Source organism: Struthio camelus, chromosome 5, assembly GCF_040807025.1.
Source record: "Struthio camelus isolate bStrCam1 chromosome 5, bStrCam1.hap1, whole genome shotgun sequence".
In the NCBI taxonomy this organism is placed as follows: domain Eukaryota; kingdom Metazoa; phylum Chordata; class Aves; order Struthioniformes; family Struthionidae; genus Struthio; species Struthio camelus.
The window spans coordinates 45,470,920-45,496,068 of record NC_090946.1 but is presented as its reverse complement, the minus strand read 5'-3'; the positions used below and the strand labels follow the sequence as shown (position 1 = coordinate 45,496,068).

Below are 25,149 nucleotides of genomic sequence, written 5' to 3'. Positions count from 1 at the left end.
CATGCTGGGCGGGAAGTGGGGGGGAGGGGGGGGGCTTGTGGGAATAGCTGAGGGAGAGCTACGCCGCGCCGCCATCTTTGGTGAGGGAGCCGCGCGCTTTCCCGCCTCGGCTCGCGCGGGCGGCAGGGCGGCCGCTGCCTCGCCCGCCATCTTGAAGGCGGGAAGCGCGCGGGGTGATGCGACGGGTGCGCCCCGGAAGAGGAAGTGCTGTGTCGTGGAGGTGGCAGTTGGCCTCCGAGGTGGCGGCGGGGTCTGGTGGGCGCAGGGAGCCCGCGGACTGGTGCGGCCTCCGGTTCCCTCCCGGCCCGGCCCTTCCCCTTCCCTTCCCCGCGGCCCCGGCCCGCTGTGCCGAGCAGCGTCAGGGCCCGGCGGTCCCCCCACCCCGGGGCGCAGGGCAGGGTCCAGCCGCCTCAGGGGAGGGCTGCGCCCGCCCCGGCCCGGGCTGGGCCGCCCCTTCTCCCCGGCCGTCGTCGGCCGCGGCGGGCAGAGCCGGGGCTGCTGCACCCCTGGCCCGGAGGGGGCCGCTGCTGGGGGCTGAGCCGACCGGCGCCGCCGGGCAGGACAGACATGGCTGAAGGCCTTTCCTGGGACCTCGGTGTCTGCACGGGTTAAGGCGTGCGGGGCGAGGTGGAAAAGTTGCTGTTGAATTTCACTTTAAGGGACTGGACAGAAAGCAGCGAAATGGATGATTTCCACTCCATCTGCCTGCTGTCTCTGGCCATGCTGGTTGCCTGTTATGTGGCAGGGATTATCCCTCTGGCAGTTAATTTTTCAGAGGTAAGACAGCTTCACCAAACTACTCGTTGGTTGCTACGGAAGAATAGCAGGAATTAGATGCAAAATCTACCACGAGGTATCAATGCTGTCCCGTTTCAACTGTGGCTATGCTTTTGTAGGTGCTCTTCTAACTTAAAAAAGATTTCTAAGGAAAACACGAGTGGATGTTAACCTTCACTGAAAATCACAGCATGAAATAATGTTTATTCAAAATCGAATGTAAAATTACTTAAATGTATCAAAATTTATGCAGGTCTCTCCGCTGCAGGTACAGGGAAGCCTCAGCATATGGTTGAAGAACAGGAGAGTAGCTGGGCATTGTTATTCTTGTAAGGAGTTTGTGTCGGAAGCTTCTGAAGTCAGACTAACTTTTGTTACGTGTCCGTGGACTGTTTGAGTCAGGGCTTCTAAACCAGTTCTGAAAATGTTCTCAGAAAATTGGTTTTGGTTAACTGTTTTGCTCATACTTAATATGAGGTAATATCTAGCTCTTTGATGATTACAAGAAAAATTTCAAGTCATTTTAATATTATTGACAACTCAAAGTATTCTTTTTGAAAAATATCTAGGATAAAAAAGATATTGTTAAAAGAGAAGGAGGCTGTTGTTACAGTCTCTGGAAGTCTCATAATATTCTCTGAGGCCTGTCGGCTTTTATTTTTTTGAAATGTTGATTGTTGCAATAAGGTGTAGTGTAGTGAAAGTTCAGTCATTATGAAGTGGTAAGAGCCTGGTTTCTCATTTCTACTGGATACAGTGCTGTTCTTGGAAAGGGAGGTGATGGAAAAGAAATGTTACCTGTTTCCCCATCACATCAGACCTCGAACTTATCCTTTAGTCTCATGATAACTAGTGCGGTGGAGGCTTTGGGGAGCAGTAGATTGTGAACAGCGTGGGAAGAAGTGTAGTTCTTTTCATTACAGCAAAATTCAACTGAATGATTTGAAACATGAGAATATATCCTGAGATCTTTACATAAAAATTAGGTTGACTGCATTAGCAGTGCTTCATCTAATGCTTTGATGGACCTTCTCTTAAACGTCATCAAGGCTGTTGCTACCTTCTTCTCCCTTTTTAAAACTCACTTTTACTCTGAAGCCTAGAAAGGACTTTCTTGCAAATTTGCTGAGACCACTACCTAGCATGTTAAATATTGTCTCAAGTTTTTTTTTTTTTTTAAATTTCCTCAGGAGTGTGCTTGCAAGTCACCTATTGTCTCTTTATGTTTGGTTATAAGTTCTTTGGCGATGACGTTGAATTGTTTATACAGTTTATACATGTCTGTACAGTTGGATCAGGGGACTCCTAAATCGCTAGGGGCTTCTGACTGCTTTGGATAGAAATCTGTTATAAAAGTTTTGTAGAACCAAAAATGTAGTGCTCTGCATAAACAGTAATCAAATACTTACCAGCCTGCTGTTATGTTTGCAGTGTTTGTAAATGTGTGCACAGTTTGTAAAGTAAGTTTATTGTGGTATCTTAAACTCTCAGAATTTCTTGACTCAGTTTTGTACTCGACTTAAATAGTTTTTTAAAGCACTCATATGTTGTGTTCATTTAAAAGAGGAGCTGAACCTCTTTGCAGATGTTTTTTGTGCAAATACTACCTAATCCTGGAAGTATCTAATTAAAAGTTAGAATTGTTTAAATAATTGACTGAGCATTTGCAGCATGGAACGTTTTAAACTAAGATGAACTATTTGGACTACACGTTCTCTGGTTTGCAAAACATTTTATAGCCTCAATGAGGAAAAAATGCCTTGTAAGGGTCGAAATAGGAAATAAAAATGAATGCTTTACATGATACACCCCGGATGCTGGAGAAAAAATTATTTGCTAATGTTAATGCATTTCTTCAGAAGACTTTTTTTGCTGTGGAACCTATTCTTTATGTTATTATTTCTGTCTTGTTTTCTGTCCTTTGAGTTAGATTTGAATTTTCTTAAAAGTATGAAACTCCAGCACAGCCAGGGAGAATGAAATATCTGTGGTAAAAAGCTAGACTGGGCAGAGCTTCACTTTGTTTGTTTATGCGGATATGAACCCATTTAGCTTAGTCCTGATTTGTAGTATAGCCTAACACTCTATTAGGCTAGGCTTGGGCCAGAAACCAGACTGTGCCTTTTCTTGAGGCTATCTCTTAAGTTGTAGCTCAAAAGCCAAAAAAAAAAAAATCAAGTTCTGGAAGTTTGGATCCTTTGAGTGTCTAACACAGTGTTGACTGAAGTGGGACTGTTTGCTACTGAAAGTAGGTGAAAGTTTTTGCTGGTTGTTGTCAGAGTTTCAATGCTACACAGATTTAAAGCAAGAAACTGACATCACTCTTGGAGAAACGCTGAGCTGTGGAACAGCTTGCTAATTTGGGAGTTTGGGGGTTTTTTTTGGAACAGAAATTTAAGATGTTTTCCTGTGAGGTTTTAACACAACTTACTCTGTTGTTGTTTTTCATGAGACTCATAAGTGTTTTGGTGACTAAATGGTTTGTTTTTAAAAGATGCAGCTTCTTGGACAAAACTAGAAGACTTTCACCCATCTGGGCGGACTGCAATTATTAGATGTCTGTATTAATCATCTAGAAGCATGGTGTTTTTTCTTGAAATAGTAATTTGTTAACGTGTGTTGTTTTCATGCATTTTTAAAAATCGCAGATGTCCAAATTAATGCACGCAGTACTCTGTATTTGCAGTCATAATAAAACAATATTACTTGTGACATTTTGTTTTTGGCTGTGTGTGTGTGTGTGTGCATATATATTATGTAAAATGAGAGATTATAGTGTTGCAGTATAAACATCATCTTATTGAGCTTTTGAGAGGTCATATTTTGGCAAAACTACTTTAAAAACAGTCAGTGTGGAAGATCAGCTATTTATATAGATTCCCACTGTATAACAACCTATCAAGTGTATTTGTCATGTGACTGTACAGTGTGTGTTGGTGGAAACTTTACAAGTATTTTCATCTCCTGCATATTACCCCTTGAATTTTCCCCAGTAAAGCTGTAAACATTTCATTATGGTCATGTCTGGCATGCATTTAGAAAGCTAGTTGTAAGTCCCTCCAGAGCCTGTGTTTCTTCTATACGAGGCTCATCTATTTCGTTGAGATTTATTGAACTTGCATCATTACAATGCATGAGGAGAAGCAGGGGGAGCATAATAAGGATATGCTATGAGCGGTTTCTTGTTACTCCAACACTGCACTCCATCTCCAGGTCCTCAGTAGTTAACTCTGGTATTTGGGCAGTGCGCAGACATCTGATTGTGCATTCAAGATGATGATGGTTCTGCCACAAAGTACGTGATACACAGTTGACATCAAGATCTGAACATCACTAGTTACTATGTGTGTTGTGCTAATGGCTATTACAGAAATGATCCTCTGGATAGGAGAGAAACTTGTCATATGAAGCAAGTTGATGTATTTTAGGTACCATTAGATGTTAATGTTACGGCATTTTCAGTGCATGACTTTGACTTTAGCCTGTCAGTGTTCTAGTCACAAGCAAACAAAAGTTAATAGTAAATTGTTCTTTCTTAGGAAAAATAAAATTTAGTCAAGAGGTACTGCAGTCGAGGGAGTACTGATCTCTTTCTAGGCTTTTTGTCCAGAGTTAGACAAAATCTTAGAATCTTTCTAGAAAGGCGGTCCTTACTATTAGTAGCAACTGCTTACAAAATCCTTACCTACTTTTGTTGTTGTTTAAGCTTGTTGCGGAAACTTGATTTTCCTGGAATATTTCTAGATTACACTGTAAAAATACTAGGTTTACATAATATTCTTTAAGTTTTAATTACCAATTTGCAATGCTTAGATTTTACAGTAGATTTCAGTTTTAGCTATGTTTGCAGAGCGGAAAAGGGAGTGCCATGATCTGTAACTACCTAGAGTGGAATATCTGTTTGTATTGCCCTAAAATGTGATAAAGAAGCTCTTTAAATGATTTATATAATTCTGATTTTGAACCTATTTTTGGGACTCAGTCCTGTCTGTCATATTTTGTAGCTACCCGTCATTTTGAAAATATTATGGTGCATATTGCAGTTCTACACATTCAGTGGGCAACTTACGCATCTGACTGTTTTTGAATACATGGAGCACATTATCAGAACTTTCAAGTTAAAAAAAAAAAGTTACTCTTAAAGTTTTTCTTATTATTATTCACAATTTTATGTTTTTAAGTTAAACCTGTTCTTTCATGATAAGTAAAATGCCATTAAATTATGGCAGTTCTAAGGGCAAGCTTTTGCACACAGGTTGTATGTTCCGTGAAGACTGAAAGGTAGTTCATCTATCATGTGACAGTAACAGTCTTAATAACTTAACTTCCTTTCTCACGTGTCTCCAAGCCTTTAGGTGAAAGTAGCATTCCTCTTGCATTTTTTTCTCTGGAATCTTTCCTTTGTCCCTGCAGTCCTGAACTTCTTTCTTAGCCTTTCTCTATATTCGATACATATAGGTGACTTAGCAGTTTCAGCTCATACTCAGCCAACGTATTATAGATGTGTTTTTGTTATTGGTTCTCTTGTGTTTCTGTATTTTTTTCATTTATCTTTCCTGTATATTCCTTGGTTGTATAGATGGGCGTTTTGGGGGAGCAGGCAATTTCTCTTCTGCTGTACCATGCCTAGCAGAACTTTTAGGAAACTGGCATGTTTATGTATGATTCCTAGTGGGAAGGATTTATTTGATCACAAACCCAGAAGGGGGATAAAATGTAGAATTAAAAACATGCTCTAAAATTCAGACGCTCTCAATCCTTCTTCAGCTCTGTAGGCCTTGCAGTTGGAGCACTAGAGAGTGAATTAGCCCCCCAAAATCATTAGTGGCAGGTATAACAATCCATGCTATTTTTAAGTGTGCCACTTATCATTTCTTGTCTGATGGTAACAATCAAACAATTCATTTCGAACCTTCATTTTCTACTTCGATTGTTTGCCTCAGATGCTGTGAATATGTTCATGTTAGAAATTTAATCATTAGACATACGAGATACTTAAACTGGGGCTCTTGAATAAAAATTATGCAGAGGTATTGTGGATTACTGCCCCCCCCCCGCCCTGCATTTAAGGTCTAGTGATGAGGAAGAGTAGAGAGGGATTTTTCATTCCTAAAGATGATACTTATTTTGTGCTTGCTTGCAGGAAAGGTTAAAGTTGGTGACTGTTTTGGGTGCTGGGCTGCTGTGTGGAACTGCCTTGGCTGTCATTGTGCCGGAAGGAGTACATGCACTTTACGAAGACATTTTGGAGGGTAAGAACCAAAACCATGTCTGTAGATGCTCTTGTTCACGATGACGTAGGCTATGGTGTGATGATATACTAGGGTGTGTTTCTAGGTCATTCAGCATGAGATGGGGTGGTGAGGGGTCACAGCAGCATGGTGGAAAGCCAGCATAAAATCACGAAGCTTTCATAAGCACGCTACTGTAAGTTAATGGCAATTTAACAAAGAAATGTGGTCAGTGGAGCAGCTTACTATTCCTGAGTGATATAGTCATTTGCAGGTCCAGTGTGCTGTACTGTTCAAAGACTTTTATGCCTGGTCACGTGTAGTGTTCTGAGGAGAGTTAAAAGTTTAACTCTCACTGGAACTTCAAGCAAGAGACATAACGATGCCTTTGGGAGAGAATGATCTTGTGGGTTATTTGCTGTTGCTTTCTGTGGTTTAGATCACTTCTGGTTACAGCAATAACTGGAAGTGTTCTATAGATCTATGTGTACTTCCCTTATTTGAGATTCCTCCTTTGAAACTGAAGGACTTGTTGAAGCATAGTTAGTTTCTTACAGCTGCAGAGAATGAACACTGGATGATTGCTGTTACTGCCCACAGCAATCTTTTGGCTCTTCTGATAGGTCTTGGTGGCCCAAGGCAGAGATGACTATCTTCCTGAATTGCTTCTTGAAACGCCAGTTCTCAGCTATTCAAGTGGTTCTGTAGCAGCCCAGGTTCTTATTTTTTCTCCTTGGCTTTAATTTTCTGCTGCTTAATATATTGAAATAGCTGAGTAAAGAGACCGATGAGTACTGGTGCAAAAAAAGGGGTGGGAATACGTGACTGGTGATGGGTGGGGAAGGTGAAACTGTAGCAGCCAGCAGTCGGACGGCTTCAGGCAGCTGTGCAATCTCAGTTTAAAATGGACTGAAGTTGTAATTAAGTTTTGTTAATACAGTTGGCTGAAAATTGTGGTTGCATAGGGCTAATTCACAGAGTAGGAGGCACTCCTGTTTTGAGTGGCAGTGTCCATCACATGTAGATGCCAGCTACGCGTGTGAGGTGCCACCTTTACTTATCCAGCTCTAGTCTGCTGCCACCAGTCTTTCAGATAACTTCGCCTCTAATGAATAGCTTAAAGCTAATGGAGATTACGTGTCCTGTAGGGACATCAGCATGGGGCACATCTTATACCCAGAAGTCTTGGAAAACCTCAGTTCATGAGGTTACGCCCTTATTTTTAGTAGTCTGGGCTCTTTGCCTGTGTTGGTTGGAGTGCACTTTAATTGTTTGCGCTATTACGTTACCACTGCATATGTAAAATTCTTGAGTATGCTTAAAATCAGAAATTTATCTGAAGGTGGACAGCAACAACTTATTAGTTTCAGGAGAAAGACCTATAAAGTTGAGGCTGTAGAGAACTTTGCAGATGTGTCTGATGTACCATTGTTTCTAATCTTTGATGGAGAATCATAATCCTCTAAGTTGTTCCTGATTGGCTATTTTTTCTTGTTTCTACACCCTTTTCTTTATATACATAAAAATATATTTTTATTTATAAAATGAAATACAATTTCTTTTTAGTACTAGGGTTTATTTCAGCCTGCTGTACTTTCCACTGATTTTATATGTTGTTCTCGCTACATTTAGAGTAAACAGAAGATAATATATAAAATCATCCATGATTAAGAAGTGAAAGAACCTCTGATTATGCTTTTGTACTATATTGTAATTTGTGCACTGCAGCGTAGGATCTCTCTAATGAGCTGTAGTTGCAGGTTTGCTTTTCATTTCATTTTAGTTCTAAGTAGACTAACTTTTCTTCTAATGATATGGCTAGCAGAGTAAACACAATTACTGTGTATTTTTTCACTAAACGCAGTGTACTGTTCGTGTATCACATCTACATCCAGCTTTAGAACAATAAAGCTATAAGTTATATAGTGTATATGTTTGGAGAAAAGGATACTTCCCATTACTACAGCAGTAAAGTCAGATATAGGTACCTAGGAAAACATAATTTGTTCTGAGAGTGACTTCAGACTTGTTTCCTAACTAACAGTCTCCTGTCTGTTAGTACAGACAGTCTGTCTGTTAAAGCCAGTCTGTCTATAAAGAAAGGTTTAAGTAAAATTGGAAATCATCTCTTTCAGGTAATTTAGTTTTCTGGTATCCTACCTGAAGTTTAATTTCCTCTAGCACATTGCACTTGCCAATCAAATCCTAAGTTGTTGTCTTTCTCTGTTGAAGAATTGAGAGAACTAGACTTTTTATATTGCAGAGAGGTGGAATTCACAGCTATTATAGATTTAACTACAAAAATTATTTGAATGTCTTTCTGGCAGAAGTAGGGTATTCAAAGGTAAACTTAAGGCTCAGAACTTCACCGAGCTTTTGGTATACTTGCAACCAATTCATGTAAACTACATCTAGAAAGTTATCTAAAGAGACACTGAGGCTTAGCCCTGAATGTAATTATATTTGTTATATACAGGTCCTATGTTTGCCCAGTTCTAAGTGTGATTTTACTCTGAGGTTGGTTGCTGGTAATCAGAATAGGTTTAGCATTGATTAAAAAGTCAAGTCATGTACTATTACTTCTGTATTTTACTTTTGCTATCTTATGGGGGTGTACTAAAGTGACTGATTGTAAGAGGATGTTGCTACAGTACTGTATACATCAGTTTGCAATGACTTCATTTTGTCTTCATGATAGCTATATTAACAAGGTTCTTGTGTATTTTAGGATTTTACCTACATCTTAAAATAAAATCTTTGTTTGCTTTCAAGAAGTCTAATTTACCAAAATAGAGCAGGAAACAATTTACTGAAAGTTCCGCACCTTCCATTTTTGGAAAAACAAGGGCACTGTGGCCGGAGAGTCTTTGATTTTCATTTAAGTGATTAGAGTAGAAACCTTTATGCAATGATATCCGCAATATATGCGAGCCAAATCTGCAAATATATAAAATAATCAAATCGTCATTGAATAATAAATGACAGGCCACAGGATAAGTAACTTTTGATTTTTGACTTTGTCGATTGCAATGAGAGCAAATAGCATATCATGATTCAGATTATTATTTGATCATAAATCGAAGTATGTATCTACATAGTGAAACCTTGATTTGACTATTACCAGGAAGTAAACTTCCTTTGGTGACTTCATTTCTTTGCTTTAATGGGTGAAACTGGGTAACTACTGTCAAAAAGATGCCCCAGATTACCCACAGTGTTTTGTGACTTGAAACAATCAGAGGAATGTTAACAGTATTGTATGATCTGAAGTTATATGTTGATTAATCTAATTCAGTAAAGATATATTTGTGAAATCTCACTGAGGCTGCCAAGCCTATTCTAATGTTTTATTTATAGCAGTGGGATGGTATGATGGTATCAAATCCAAGAAGATGTCATGCAGTAAGACTTTGCTAGAGTAAGTCAAATTTTTGATGTTAATATCTAAAACTTTTGAAGAATAATTGTCAACCAAAAAGCCCCTCCAAAATTAAAGTTTTACATTTGTCGCTTAAACCACAGAAGTTAGGAAAGCCCTAACATGTACTGTTCTCTCCTTTGGTTTTGTTTTGTTGTTGTTGTTGTTGATTTCTGTTCTTGTAGTTTTCAAAGGGTAAAATGTGTAAAAGTTACCTTAAAAAAAATGGTAAGCTGAGCGAAAGTGTGTATTTTTAAGGTTAACTCCAGATACAAGGATGAAACAGAAGAGAAATATCTTTAGTGCTGAATTGTAATGACTATAGTAATAAATTCAGACATGATTGGCCTTACCTTGATTTGGGCAGAACAGATAAGCTGTTCTGAAGTCAAACAACTTTCCAGTATTGAGATATTGATACGGGAAAAATGTTCTGCTATTGAGGAAATGTTCCTTGCGGTCTGACCAAAGAAACAACATGATTGATATCCTACTATTTTTTAATGTTTACTAGTCCTTTTAGTCATCTTACAGTTAAATACTGTGATTTAAAATAGCACTAAAATCAGTAATGTTGTTCTAGTAAAAATTTTTAAGAATTTTCCGTGGATGATCAATGCTGTTCTGTTTAGTACTGTAATCAAAGTATTGCTGTTCTATGCAAGAAATACAAAGTTAAATGAAGCAGGCGTTTGTGTGTGTTATTGTTTCAAGTCCTTTTGGAAAAGCATTTTTCAGAAAAGATGTTAAAAACCAGCCGTTCAGCTGGTAGACGAGATCAAGGATACTATTTCAAACTTAGAAGAGTGTGAAAGGGATAGACAGGAACAAGTGGTTAACACATAAGAAGTGATAAGATTGTGTGGATTGAGTAAAGGCAGCAGAGAGGTAGGCGTAGGACAAGACGAAAAATACCAGTAAACCGAATGGCTTCCTCTTTAAAAAAACAGAAAACAAAAAACAAAGACACTCCAAACAACGACACTATACAGAAACAAAAAAAAAACCCAAAACACTCTGCACGAGGCATGACTGAATGCCTGTGCATGATGTGACCCCTTTCCCTGCTTCCCCAAGTGATGTGTTGAGAGATCTGTTCAAGCAGGAGAAATGTTGAGACATCCTTGCCTTGCCAGGGATGGCCAGATGTCTTTTATGGTGATCACGGATCTCAAGAGACTGTTAGCACTTAGCTAAGTCAGATCTTAAGAAAAGAAAAAGCGTAGTTTTTGGGTAAGCATTTGAACAAGACAGAGCCTTCCTTGTGTTTACAGATCGTGTTACACTGCTAAATGGTGGTTTGTGAGGGGGTAGCAACTAACGTGGCAGCTGCTTTCTTATACTGGACTGTAATGCATATGTTCTGCAGGGCATTGGAGCTTTGCAAAACGGTATCCCCTTTTTTATTTTCATATTTTAAACCAAATTCCTTTTAAGAGTTTCCATGGAAATGCAAAAGGATTGCCTCTGTGACCAAGCATAATCTCTAAATGTGGAGGAAAGGAAGGAGAGTTTATTAAAATAGTTATAGTTGAAGATTGCGATTTGGTCTAGCAGAAAAACAAAACCCAGAGCTTTTTAATCATCAGGCCTTAAAGAGATTTACGGATATTAATTGAGCCTGCCAAGCATAGTTGTAAGCGTTGTCCCTGTTCTGGAGTGGAGACAACTTGCACTGAATGGTCATTCAGGCCTCAGTGTAGCATGCATCTCAGACATCTGACTTAGCTTGGGGTATCAGATGGGGAAATAAATTTACTGTGTCTGTTCTCCCATTGATAACACTTAAATAATGCTTACCCTGTATAAAGGGCCTTAGCTACCATAGAAGTACAACTGTTATTTCTTATTATAACAGTTATATTTTTATTGTATGGTTAGGAACATAAAAATATCTGTTCTGAATCTGCCGAAGGACTGTCTAGCCTGATATCTTGACTCTGCCAGGGCCCTAAGGGAATGGAGAGAACATAAGATTCAAGTGAGCACAGTGCGTGAAACCAGGAAGTAGAACGTGCGCTGTGTGCTAGGCCGTTGTCAGGGTCTTAATTCAAAACTCCTTCTACCTGGTCTGTGCCTCATAAAAGTTCTTCTAACAGTGTATTTCTGTATCTTGCTGGGAGAAGGAAAGCTTAGATAAGGTTCTGTGCTTGTATCAGCTGGGAGCTACCCAAACTTTGCTTTTTTTTTTTCTTTTTTTTTAAAATCTCTTTCACATGAATATACTGAGGCAGCTCTCCCCAGTCTTTGGCAGTACTAAAAAAACTGCGTACTTGCAGACGTTGTTTGCCCTTTGTGTCAGACTGGATTGCAGAAGCAGTAGCTTCCCATGGTCATGAGCAAAGTTAGAGGATTTTGTGGATGTTGCTTGGGAGCCATTTGGCGAAAGACTACTGGAAATGTTAAATGCACCTTCCAGTAAAGCCTTTCTCTTCCTCTTTAAATCCATATAAATTCAGAAATACACTCAATGAGTGTTGAAATTGGAAATTTTGTGTAGTGAGGGTTTTGCTTCCGATGGCTCATGACTAAAAGTATAAAGTTCACAGTAGGGCACGTGACAACCGTAAAAGTTAGTAAAACTACATTACATCTCTACATTCTAAAAGTCATTGTAGGTAGAGAGGTTTATCAGTATTACTAACCTATGAAATATTTTAAAAGAAGTTTTGTTTGCTGAAGATGTATGGGAACAGTGGACGAAAAGAGGTCAACCAAGCAAGTGCATGCTGCCCTGAGAAACTGGGCTAAGAAGGACTTTACATGATGACTTTTATGTATTGTCCAAGAACGAGTGAGGAACGCTTTCAGCAAAGGAGGAAAAACAGCAAGCATGCCTTATGTAGGCCCCTGCCTCCTAATCTATGTGCTTGCTTGCTTGCCACAGGGAAACATCACCCGGCGAGTGAGGTGCAGCGTGTGATGGAGTCTGAGAAGGTAGCAGAAATCCCGGTTGTGCATGAGTATGGCCATGACCATTCCAGATTGCATGCCTACATTGGTGTTTCCCTTGTCCTCGGCTTTGTCTTCATGCTGTTGGTGGACCAGATAGGCAGCTCTCATGTGCACTCTACAGATGGTAAGTAAAGATTCACTTTCATTAGACTTGCTAATTAGTCTTTATTAACAAGATGTAATTTTTCTGAATGCCTTTGGCATGTAATTTGACCAGTTATGTCAAGACTTTCTGTTAAGAGAGGAGCATACAAGCATAAAGCAGAGTCTATGTGAAATGCCTGTGCTGGAATATCTCTCCTGGAATCCAGCAGAATCTGAGTTTGCTTTGCTAATATGAAATAACTATAGAGCACATACAGTGTGGGAATGGAGGGTGACTTGACACTTGAGTTATTGTCTGTTTTACAGTATCACCCATAGGGGATTTCTTTGGTTTTCAAAAAAAAAATTCAGGTTAGTCTTATCTTCCTTTGTTCTTTTCCTACTTAATTGTTATACCTTGAGGTAAAATTTGCAAAGAACAAAAAGTTGTCCTAACTAAGAATGCAGAAATTGAATCAATAGCTGAATGTAGGCTCTGATCTTTTGTTGGAACTGCATGGCTAGGCCTCACACAAGGCTACAGACTCGCTACTTCAGAGTACTTCATGCAAAGTGCACAGGTTTCTCAACTTCATTGCAAGCTTCTTGTAATGCCCACAGTTGTCCTTGTTTGCTGCCTTTGCCTGTGGCTTCACCTCCAAACTGTACTTTGACATGCATTTAAGAGGCACTGTCACCAAAAGCGGTAGTTATTGCCTCTGACTGCTCATTCTCTCCCATGTAGTCTTCTCTGATGGTGGAATTTGGCCCTCCAAAACTAGGAAGCTGATCTAGTTGGAAAAGTAAAACACAAGAAAAGGGGGGATATATATGTTTTGGTCAGATGCTTGGCAGTTCACTGTGCAGCTGCACGAATGCTTGTACAGGATCAGTGTGGTGGGAAGGATGAGAAGCCAGTGTAGGGGCTGTTTGTGCTCACGCTGCTGGGAAAAGGTGGGTGAAGCCACAGCCTTGGCTAGCTCGTTTGCATAGCTTTTTTTTAAAAAAAAAAAAAAAAAAAAAACCTTGGCAGGTAAGGTGGCAGGGCACTCAGATAATCAACTTTCATGAGAATCCGTGTACAGATTATGATGATTTCCAGTGTCTCCGATCAGAACAAATAGCAGAAAATTGGCTGTTTTTATTTATCTGTGTTAGAGGTACACACTATAAAATAGGATGTTAAGTACAGTGTTGTCCAGCCTGTGCCTCTGACACAGGAAATGCAGTGGTGTTTTTTGTAATTTTTATTAGGTATCTTTAAGAAATGCTCTTTCCTCATTTGAACCAATGTGTGGTAGTTGTATTTATCTCCAAGTGGTTAGATTTTTACTTTCTCTAAACTAAAAAAATTCTACAGGCTAGAAAGGAGATATGAAGTCAGATTAGAAATTCTACAGGCTAGAAAGGAGATATGAAGTCAGATTAGACTGTCTCTTTGAGTTTGTCTAGTTCTCGGCAGTCCGACATAAATTTAAATTTAAAGGAAATGCAATAGAAGAACTTGAAAAAATGTATTCTTTGTGAATGATCTCCTCCTTTTTGACATGAGTGCACAGTCACGGTCATCCAACAGGAGCCTTTGCAATTACTCAAATGGTCCTCTGAATCAAGGGAAGCCTAATCTGACTGAAAAGAGAACATTACGGTTCACTGGGTCACTTCCCTGATCTGATAAACTGTGTGACTACAGGGGTGCCTGGGCAGGAGGAAAGGAACAGGACTTTTTGGCAGCCGTGCAGGTTTGTTTGATTAAAGTAGCTTTAAGCGCGCTTACTGTCAGCTTTCTGAACACTAGTATGATTAGATAATAGCTGTTCAACTGTTTGAAATCAATCAGTTGAAGAGTAAGATGTTCCTGTTCTTGTGCAAGACTTATCTATCTCATTCATCGTGGTGAGTCTGTGCAGCTATTTTACTGCTGGTTGTATGGCAGTGGATATTATCCTCTTGTGCTGTGTAATGAGTTAATTTGCTAATGTGGTCAGAATAGTTATCAAACAATTGCAGACAAGTCACTTGATCTAAAGTATCACTGGCTGCATTTCTTTTTCTGTGATGTGTAATGTTGGAGGGAAATCTTTGCAACTGTCCTCATGGCAACAAGTAGAATATAGCTTACTAGGAGTTGCCAGAGAACGAATGTAACAGAGGCTGCTCAAGATTGTCCCATGAAGGAAAAAAACAGTGTCAGGCTATGTAGGCAAAATCATCCCGGCCGTTGGGAACAGCTCTGGATTCTGGTCATACAATTCTAGCCTTTTCTTCCCTTGGTAGCACAGAACTTCAAAATTTGCTGTCAGGAAATTAAGAAGAAGAATTGTAGCTGCCTATGTCAATGACCCTGTAAATCGCAAAGAATAGTCTATGATTCCGCAGCTTTTTGCTGAAGGAACATAAGGTGATTTGGAAGTGTTAAGCATGGAGCTATTTTGTAGTAAATCTAAAGCAGAAATGCAAAAGATGAATTGGTTTTGAATTTTTATATAAATGAGTAAGCTGCTTATCACGCCTAGAGAACACATGCAGTGATATTTTATGAATTTTCTTCTGGTATAATTTGTGTATTTGCTCCCTCTAATCCTTAATTTCCTAATGACCATTTCAGATCCAGAAGCTGCAAGATCGGGCAATTCTAAAATCACCACAACTTTGGGATTAGTCGTCCATGCTGCAGGTAATGTGGGACCTGTTGTTAGAACTTGGGAAGGACTTCTGCTGCTGTGCAACTTGTCTTTAGCCTGTAGAAACACATGCATTTTAAATTCCATTATCATTAACACATGAAAAAAGCCATGAGGAATGTTTAATGTTCAAATATACTACAATGCACACCTTCATTAACCTTGAATTATCTCTTTAATAGTATGGCTGTAGGTTTGAACAGCTTTGAGAGTACAGAGAGTCCCTTTATGGTTTAACTGGTAAATTAAGGGTTATGCAGAGGTGGTTTAGAAAGTTGTTGGCTTTTGTTTTATAACAAAACAAACGAGAAACGGGGGGGGGGGGGGGGGAAACCCTAAGGTTCGTCCCCAAGACTTAATGGGAAAACATACTTCGGTGAATGTTCCATGGAATTTTATTTGGATGCAATGTTTCCCTCCTCTAATTTTCCTCTCTCAAAACTTGCTGTGTGATGCTCACTGTCTCCCTCTCCTGTTCATCTCTTCTGTTTCTTTGGTTGCTTTAGCTGCTACATTTCAGTATATGTTTGATACATAGTGCGAAACCCCACAGTTGAGCTGTGTAGATGTGGTCGTTTTTTTTTTTTTTTTTTTTTAAATCCTGTGATAAAGGAGATTTGTGGTGTTCAGTGCAAACATTTGAGTGAAAGTCATTTATATTAACTCTTGTAACTTTCTCAATCATTGCATATATTGCAATCAACTCAGATTCATTTTGTAATTCTTCAATATGTGTTTATAATAAAAGTATGATTCTTTTTAATCTCCCCCGTTGAAAGTTATTTTGTAGGACGTAAGTTTTTGATGAAAAGCTGTAATTTCAATAACAAAGTGATTCTATTAGTCCTTTACCTATAAACCATTTCCTATTTCATGGATATAGTATCTTTTTGTTAAATGGTACAAGAATAGTATTTTAGATATTCATTTAAAAAGGTAATAATTTAAACTCCTTTAATGTTTAGAATCTAAAATGGCTTTTGAATTTAGGTAGGAAGCAACTTTTATAAAGAAGACTAAAATTAACTAAACTTGTTACCTGATTTATGTCTTGTCAGGATGTGTCAGTACTGAATAGATTCTCAGTTCTGCTTTTCTGTTCTTAACAGAAAATGAGGCAGCTTCTGCTGAGAGTTGTTTGAAATTCTGAGGTTGTCAAGGCTTAAGAAGTGAAGGGGAGTGAGCGATGTATTGGGCTGGTGGCGTTCATGGCTTTTTGAGTAACAGGACTTCTCAAATCAACATGATTGGTCCTGTCAGCCATTGAAAAAAAGCTGAAATTTATGTGGGTGAATAATCAATGAACTTGCACTCCTTTTTCAGCTGATGGTGTTGCATTGGGTGCAGCAGCTTCTACTTCCCAGACTAGTGTGCAGTTAATAGTGTTTGTTGCGATTATGTTGCACAAGGTAAGTCATGATCCGGAAGTCTGTTCTTTAAAGGTCTCTTAAAGCATATAGAAATTCTTAAAGATCTAAGTTCCCTTAGTGATGTAATGGAAGTGTGTTGTATCATTGAAATGAACAGAACAGTAGTACAACTTGAAGGGCCAAAGAGCACTGGAATGATGTGTGACTGGATATCAAATGGAGGATGTAAAGTCTGAATGAGGTGAGGATGAGAAGGACTTCTTACTGCCTGTCTTGGTTAGAGGAAGTAATTGGGAAAAATCCCCCAAAAGTAGGGAGAGAAGAACAGCTTATTAAGGAATGCTTAAGGCAGCTTCATGTTGACTTTTTCTGAAACTAATGATCAAATTAAAAAGGATCAAATGATTCTTACTGTTCCAAGAGATGTATTTGGAGAAGTTTTGCAGGGTGTACCCCAGGAGGATAGCCTAGTGTATTTGTTCAAGGGAAAAAAGCAGCTTTATGCTGATGATGGCAGTTCTTGCCTCTGTGTGATGTTCCCAAGAAAATGGGGAAGACCCATGATTTATTATTTCAAGCGTTAAATCTTTTGAACCTTCATAGTATCAGATTAGTAAAAAAAAAAAAAATTGGTAGTAGTTTCATCATCAGTCATATGCCACTTTTGCAGAAAAGCTTTTAAACATTTTTCTGGTGATAACAAGCTAACGCTGACTCTTGAAGTTGGAAAGTTTGTTTTTTTGTTTGTTTGTTTTCCATAAAACATTCTTGCAAATATGTATGTTAGCTATATTTCCTAAATATTTTGTGAGCGGTTATGTATGTGACTTATGGCAGCATATGCGCCTGTCAGAGTAGTTAGTCATACATTCATCCAAAATCTTGCTTATGTAATTGCATGTCCAGAATGTTAGGAAATCCAGATCTAGTTTGTCTTTTTTTTTTTTTTTTTTTTTAACTGTTCATACTGTAAATGATGCTTGACACAACCCTCTTCAATGATTGCAATGTCAATGTCACATCTTGCTCTGAAGCTTAAGTTATGGCTATTGTCAAGTGAAGAAACTGGCTTTTATTATTCTTAATGTTGAAATGAGCTGCCTTGTGAAACTGTACAATTTTTAAAAGAAAAAAAATTATCCCATGAAAAAATTAAGAGAAATGCATTGCTTCCTATCCAGTTGCTTTTTTGATGCTTCTCAGCTTTTGACCTTGATTGATGATTTTGTCCTTCTCATCTTTTTCCTCTCACTCATGCTTTCCTTCCTCTAATTAAAAAGATTCTGTGCATGAAAACAGCTCTAATGTATTTTAACTTATATCTTATCACAAATTGTCGGGGCTGGACTGCTACTGTGTCAGTGCAAGCGAAAGTGTAATAAATTCAGTGAGTAGAAGGACAGCAATGCCTTGTAAGGAACTGGATGCTAGCAGAGGGATAAGAAGGAAGTGTTTAGTTATTTCCAGTAGGAACAGAAATGGAGCAGAATGAGGAAAAACTAATCAAAAGAGCTCTCAAGTTTTTGTCCACCTGGAGATTGACAGCTGCCTGTCTTCATTTTGGGTTATTTTCCCCTCCATGTTAATTGTGGAATTTTTCTGCCTTGGCTGAAGGGACCAGCTGTCTAAGGATGCATAGTATCAGCATGAAAAAAGAAAAAGATAAATTTGGGTTAAGGAGCACTTCAGGACTATAGGAACAATTCAAGCCAGAAGGAACAGTTGAATGTTTATAGTGACTGTACAAATATCTGTACACTGACAGCTGGAACATGGGTTACTTCTGTGTAGTCGCCTTGAGGTAGGACGTTCTGCGGATTTCTGTCGATTTAGGTTAAATGCACCATACTGGTGCTTTACCATAATCTCTTCCAGTTCAGTGCTTTTCATAGAAATAAGTCTTATTTCAACTTCTTTCTCTTCATCTCAGATTTCAGAAAACTTTGGAAGGGATTGTTTTATCAGGGAATATTGCTTTTTTGCAGGCACCAGCTGCCTTTGGCCTTGTTTCCTTCCTGATGCATGCTGGGCTGGAACGGAATCGAATCAGAAAGCACTTGCTGGTCTTTGCGTTGGCAGCACCTGTTATGTCCATGGTGACATACTTAGGGCTAAGCAAGGTAGGTCTGTGATTTAGTTCTGCTCAAAGTGTAGCTGAGTGGTGGGGTTTGGGGAAACAAATATCTTATGGGATTCATTAAAGATACTATTCCAAACTATTTTAAGAATTTAGCAGGAAGGGGGCTATTTGAAAAAGAATTGTAGATAAAAAATGGTAGCAATATGTACGTATGAAACATGAAAAACAGCCCTTGCTTTCCATCAGAACCAATGATACAGCTCCTCTGTAGGGTTATGCATAATTTCAGAAGACTGATTCCTCTCTCTTCTCCTTTTTATCTCTTCCCCTGAGAACTTTACATCAGATATTAATGTACATAAGTAAATACAACTAGATGCTTGAGTCTGCTGTGTGCACGCTGTTTAACATGAAGATGAAAAAACATCTTTGCTAATTTTTTCCACCATCCCAGAATTGGTTGTCTTATCTTAAAAGGCTCTTTCACCTTGTATCAGAGGTTGAATCCTCTGTGCTAGAGGCCTTTTTGCCTCCCATACTCCTTCTCCATCATAGTTTTGGGTTGACTTTATACAACTAGCGGCCTACACAATGGGTGACTGGACATGTGCTTATCCTCTGTCTAAATTAAATTATTCTGCCTCTTGTTGCATTTTCTGTCACGCTTCTGTAGTTCTAACTGCTGTAGGTTTTGCTGGTGACCACACTAAGAAGTGTATAAGGAATCTAAAAAGTCTCATGAAACTTAATGCAGGAAGAGACAGATTAAGTCAGTCATCTAGGATAATTCCTTTACTTGCTGGAAAGGAGTTTACACCTGATACTGCAGCATAGGAGAAGGCAGAAAGGGTTGGGTTTGTAAATAGAAATCAGAAGGGTGTTTAAGCACTTGCTTGATGTAGGCTGGCTGAGAGTTCTTTTTGCATTTTGCGCTTCAGAAGGAGCAGAATTGATAAGGTATAAAGGCTGCCACAGTGGTTATACAGTTCCAGGGCAGAGGATATAGGACTAGAAATAGAATTTCTCTGGAAATAGCACTGAAGAGTATACCAAAGAAGTAAAATCACCCATGAGTGGGAGATTGATGAAGCCCCCTGTTTGGGGCTTAAATCTAGCGGGTTTTGCATTGACCTCCAGGAGACTACATGTTGAGAGGCTAACAGCTTATTTGAACTCTTATTGTTTAAAAGAAGAAAAAACATCAATCCTGAGTGTCCTTCCTAAATTTTGTGGCTTTGCCATCTAACTTTCATATTTTTTAAAACACATTTTGGTTTATCTGTTGCTGTGAGATGGTCAAAACAGATGTTTCTACATAAACTCTGGTGTAAGGGTTTCTAGAAGTGTAAAATGAACTAAATATGAAGAGAGGCATCTATCCTTTAAACTCCCTCCCCATCAGCTTTATAATGCCAGTTGCTACTTGCAAGGTGCAAGACGTTAAACATTTTAAATTGTTGTCACTGTGAGAGAATGAGTGTTAATGGAAATCTTGCTGTGTCTGGGTGTTCATAGAACTTTTATTATTGGTTGAAGAACTTCTGCATGGCCTCATTTTTGCTCTTTCTTTTTTTTTTTTTTTTCCATTTCTCAGAGCAGCAAAGAAGCCCTTTCAGAAGTCAATGCCACCGGAGTTGCTATGCTTTTTTCTGCTGGAACTTTTCTCTATGTTGCAACAGTTCATGTCCTCCCAGAAGTGGGAGGAATTGCTCACAGCCACAAACCTGAATCAACTGGAGGAAAAGGACTCAGCCGTCTGGAGGTGGCAGCCCTAGTCTTAGGATGCCTAATTCCTCTAGTTTTGTCCATTGGACACCATCACTAAAAGCTCAAAGTTCACAGTTCTCCTCGATCTGACCTGAGCAGTAACTGTTGGCTGCTCCCTTTATCATTGTCTGTCTTACCATCTTCCATCCCATGTACTTTTATGGAGTTCAGAGGGAAGCTTGATTGCCAAGTGAGGAATACTGGGAAAGATTTTAGTGTAGCAAAATGTACTTTGGCAGCCGGACATTAATTCTATGTAACTTTCTTTTTTGAAGACCTTTGCTATTTTAATTGTTACTTCTGGCCCTATTCTCAGGGAAGATGGAATATGGAGTTTAAGAAAGGTGAGTGGGGAAGAACTTAGCGGTTCGTCATGAAATTGCGATCACCAAAGTTTCCTGCAGTTCAGCTTTCACAGCTGAGAACAAAAACGAAGGATGGCTGCCTTTTAGGAGGTTAAAGTCTTCTTACTAGTAAAGTAGGGGGCTCTCCCCCATTGCTTTTATGTTGTCCTGACAATGTGATTGTTGTTTGTAATGTTTGTCACAAACGGTGTTGTAGAGGTGGCCTGCACTCTGGACAATGCTGCTGTTGTGACAGAAATATCTATCATTGGTAGGAAAAAATGCTCTGGACAATGTGTAGGATTAATATAGCAAATGATAATTCAGCTGGTTAAGGAAGGGCAAATGATTTCTGCAGTGTATTCCATTATTTAAGACAAAGGAGAGAAGTGAGGAGAATATTGTTGTGATTGTTTATACAATTGTTAATAACTTTAAAAAAGGCAGAATGTCTTGGAAGATGATCTTCCACAAAGTCAATAAAGTGTAGGCACCAGAAATGTTAGCAGGAATTAGATATTTGGTACTGTGATTACACTACTGCTACCCTTGAGAAAGAAATCCACAGTGTCTTTTGAAATCAAGCTGTTCTGTGCTGTGAGGAGTAGAAATCGGATGTAAACAGCTGTTGAGGGACCAGACAATTTTACTAGCTCATCTTTAAAAATTTGAACTACAGAAATCAGTGGGGTATGTGGGATTTTTCATTAAATAAAAAGTATTAAGGCTAACAAAACAAGATCTTTGGTTAAATATTTATGCTGCAGAAAGAGTACAATGTGCATCTAAAGCAGTTCTAAACAAAACAAATACTGTTGGGTTTCTAGGAGACCCCTTAGTCATTTCAGTTTTCCTTTGGGAATCCTACATTCACCTCTAACTGATGATCATTAGTTTTGGCGAATCTGCCGGAGGACTTACTGCCAACTGCTGATGCCTCTCACTGTAGATGGGTGACAAAACATCCCTTCCTTTCCGAGGTACAGCCTTCTCTTGTCAGGCACCCTTTTCTCTCATGCAAAATATATTATGCTCTAATAACTTCAGTGCATTAAAAAGTCAGGAATGCTTGACGTGCACACACTCAACACACGATTCTTTCTTTAAGGGAAAAAAAAAAGCTTTTTAATTCTGTGCCTGTTTTAAGCTATACTCTGTCTGCACTTTTTAAGGATAATGTTGCCAAATATATATCTGTTCTTAATTTTTGTTGTTGTTTGAAATGGAGCTTCAAAGCTTGACTAGTTGGTTTCCCGAAGTGCTTATTGTTTCCATTTGAATTTGTCTTTTTTTTTTTTTTTCGTGCCATTTATTGCTTGTGCTACACAGGCCATTGTGCCTCTTAACTTCTTTATGTTTTTGTCGCTGTTCTGTTTGTCTGCTAGTTCAGCAATAGGTATTGGCCTGGCTCCTGGACTAGTCACTGCTCTGTCTGTTTGCTTTGTAACAACACAGATGTATCCCAAGATTGAATTTAGTAGTAATCCCTAGGATTGCTTGTTCATTTGTGTGTTTTACTACATAATGGGTGAATTTTAAAATCAATGCAAAATGATTAGAACTTATATTCTCTCGCAAGATATTATTTTCAAATAGAATTAGTGTATGAGCTCTAAACAAGCATTTTGGACACTAGCCTTCCAAAAGTAATTCTGTTATGAAAAGCTGCTGCATAAATAATGACAGAGATGAGATCCTCTCCTGCACGTTATATTTGCTTTTACGATATACCTATACAGCTGGTAAGTGACCTGTTAAAAAGTTGAGTGATACAGGTTCCAGAGCTGTCAGTGTTCTTCCTCGTTCCCCCTGATTATGTTCTTCCTTCCTAATCTCACCGTCTTGCCCACAGGAATTGCAAGGTCTGCTGTAGAAGCAGTAAGTATCTTAGTGCAGCAGCAAAGGCTTACATCTTGTGGAACAGTTTTTAAAGACAAGTGGGTTATCTGCTCGACTGTACAAGTCAAGTAATTTTTCTTTTTCTCCTACTATGCCTGAAATGGTTTACACTGCAGGATGAGTTCAGTTTCTTGAAAACCAAGCCAAAGAGTAACTGTGCTTACCTAAAAAGGTTTGCAAGTCTGAAGAAGGTACTTGAGTGTTGCTGAGCACCATCTGAACATGATGAGTGATGCGGACTTGCACCAGCCGGCGGTATAGAAGCTGGTTTAATTTTTGGTTTTCTAGAGGAACCTGGGGTTTCTGTCATAACTACTAGTCCAGTAGCCTTTAGGTAAAGCACGCTTGATCTGGAGTCTCAGCTAGATGATGACAAGTGCCAGTAAGGAAAGACTATGCTCAGTTCCTCTTTTCTTTTTTTTTTTTCTTAAGCAGAGCCATATTTTAAACTGTCATCCATCCTTTGCACATGCACTCCTCCCCCCCATCCAAAACACTCCCCTGGTTAAGTTAGCATCGGGACTCCATCCTCATTTTATCTTAAACAATTGTAAGGGCTAGGGAGGTATGGAGATAAGGTCCCATTGAATGTGTTTTGCTCCTGCGTTGGTGTATCTGAATTGTACCTTTTTCTGTGGATGTGTGTGTATTGACTGAGGATGCAACAGCCAAGCTATTCGCTGCTGACTTTACCTCCGGCATGTTAACAAGTTCCCTTGCTGAGAGGTCATCTTTCTTTCCTCCTATCCCTCAGATCATATTTCCAGTTTCTGGGACAGCCACCAGAAATACTAATACTCAATTTAATGATTCATGAGCTTGAGAGGCCAAGTTACAACAGCAGGCAAAGGATTTTAAATGAAAACATTGACAGCTTAAGGTTGGCACAAAGAAGTCCAATAACCTGTAGTTTTCATTGTGGCACTCAGCTCAGTGGTAGACTTCTGTGGATTTTTTTTTTTTCCTGTCTGTTTAGAGGTAGCAACAGTATTTTCTTCTGGCTTCCTCTGTTATCTGTGTTGAATGAATGATTATTTTATATTCTTTAGCTGCAACGGCAGTGACTAAGGAAGCTTTTGGTTATGTGATAAGAGAATACAAAATTTTCAGTGACCAAACCTTTCCAAATTGTTAGTTCCATGTGGAGGATTTTTTTCTTCAAGCATGTGGTTTTAAGGAGTTAAAATATCCCGTTTTATCATATTCCCTTTTTATCTACTCCCCATCTGTCCACAGTAAATCCAAGCACTACGTGTAGTCAGGGCCATCTGGTGTCATTTTCTACTCCCCAGGGGACGGTGGTGCAAACCAATTCCTCTTTCTCTGTCTGTTTGTAATAGCCATCTCTGCCTGTGTTTTTTTTCCTGTGAGGTAGGTGGCAGTAGGTCTAGCAGGTAACATTAGCTAAGTGCCAGGCAGTTTTTTCTCCCTTTCTTCTGTAAATCCCCCTACTAGGAAATCTGTAATCGCCTCAGCTGGTTTTTCATTTCCTAATTTCTTAATTGGCAGTAGGAATTGGCCTAAAACTGTGTTTCTCTTGATTCCGGTGTGTTCTGCTACTTTACTTACTATTCTAATTTCCTTATTATTCTTTGTGTAAAAAAGGGAAATATTTCTTTTTCAGCACCTGGTGACAGATACTGAAGCTGAACTGGCATTAACTTGTGGGACGATGGCAGAGCTGTCGCACCAAGATAGGAATTTTTGATAATTGTTCCTTGTAATGTCAGATGGCCGGGTGGTGAACGCAGAAACCCACTGTTGACTTCTGAATTTCAAAGAACCGTTCCTAGGTGGATTGTGTAAAAGGGTAACGTTATCCAAGAGAGCCAGGAAAACGATCATGTTTATTCAGAAACTAGTTCACAGCCTGGTGTTTGTCTTCAAGGAGCTTTTGGCAGTAGCTGAAATGTCTGTGGGGCATCAGTTTTGTTCAAAATAACAAGGAGGTGCTGTGGCATAAGTGCTGCTGTTCCCTTCTCGTTCTGTGCTGCTTTGCTGCATGGGACCTGTGAAGAAGAGGAGGAAATATATTCTGGGGCAGGTGGCGCGGTTGTGGTATTTGGGAAAGTTCATGATGAATTTCAGATTGCTGTTCGCCTCAAACTTATTTAAAAACAAAAAAGTTTTCTTGTTTTCTTTTTATTACATCTCAGCAGCCTTGGCTTTCCGGTGAAAACATTACATGGTCATTGCTGTTTACTTAACTCCATGTATGGAACTGTAATTTTAATATCTTATTTTCCAAACCATTTGTACACAAAATCATTCCATGAATGACTGCCTTATAATTTTTCCATTTCAATTGTGAATGGTTAAAATAATGTTGCAGTTTTTGATTTGTTTTATTATATTAAATTTTTACTAGGTGCAGTGCTTCAGAGTTGGCTTCTCATTTACTGCATGGGGTTTTGACAGCTCCTACGAAGAGAAGTGACAATTTTGAACGGGATGCAGTTGTTGCAGGCGGTACATCTTATTTTTCTATAGGTGTTTGTGCTGCTTCTCTTCATAGTGTCTGAGCACCCCTTGGAAATCTG

At 39.1% G+C, this 25,149-nt stretch overlaps 1 protein-coding gene across 5 annotated transcripts; it reads left to right on the top strand.

Annotated features, from left to right (window-relative positions):
- The first annotated feature begins 25 nt into the window (after positions 1–25).
- SLC39A9 (solute carrier family 39 member 9) lies at positions 26–24,982 on the top strand. 5 transcript variants are annotated; one of them, XR_011141493.1, is made up of 9 exons: positions 162–280; positions 660–777; positions 5,921–6,029; positions 12,314–12,505; positions 15,074–15,142; positions 16,473–16,558; positions 18,505–18,639; positions 20,194–20,710; positions 24,234–24,982. XR_011141493.1 is itself a non-coding variant. In XM_068946173.1 (8 exons), the coding sequence occupies exons 2-8, from the start codon at positions 682–684 to the stop codon at positions 20,422–20,424; spliced, it is 918 nt and encodes a 305-aa protein (XP_068802274.1). In that variant the 5' UTR covers positions 26–80; positions 660–681; the 3' UTR covers positions 20,425–24,982. The 5 variants fall into 5 exon arrangements, 4 of the variants coding, with proteins under 4 accessions (XP_068802274.1, XP_068802272.1, XP_068802273.1 ...); XM_068946173.1 differs by lacking the exon at positions 162–280 and adding an exon at positions 26–80 and having other exon boundaries at positions 20,194–24,982; XM_068946171.1 differs by having other exon boundaries at positions 154–280; positions 20,194–24,982.
- Positions 24,983–25,149: the final 167 nt, after the last annotated feature.

What these genes read in the sequence shown, in the direction of transcription:
- SLC39A9 (XM_068946171.1), top strand. Translation starts at nt 177, where the DNA reads ATGCGACGGGTGCGCCCCGGAAGAGGAAGTGCTGTGTCGTGGAGGTGG. An exon ending in TTACGAAGACATTTTGGAGG is followed by an intron (nt 6,030 to 12,313) that starts GTAAGAACCAAA and finishes TGCTTGCCACAG; the next exon opens with GGAAACATCACCCGGCGAGT. An exon ending in ATTAGTCGTCCATGCTGCAG is followed by an intron (nt 15,143 to 16,472) that starts GTAATGTGGGAC and finishes CTCCTTTTTCAG; the next exon opens with CTGATGGTGTTGCATTGGGT.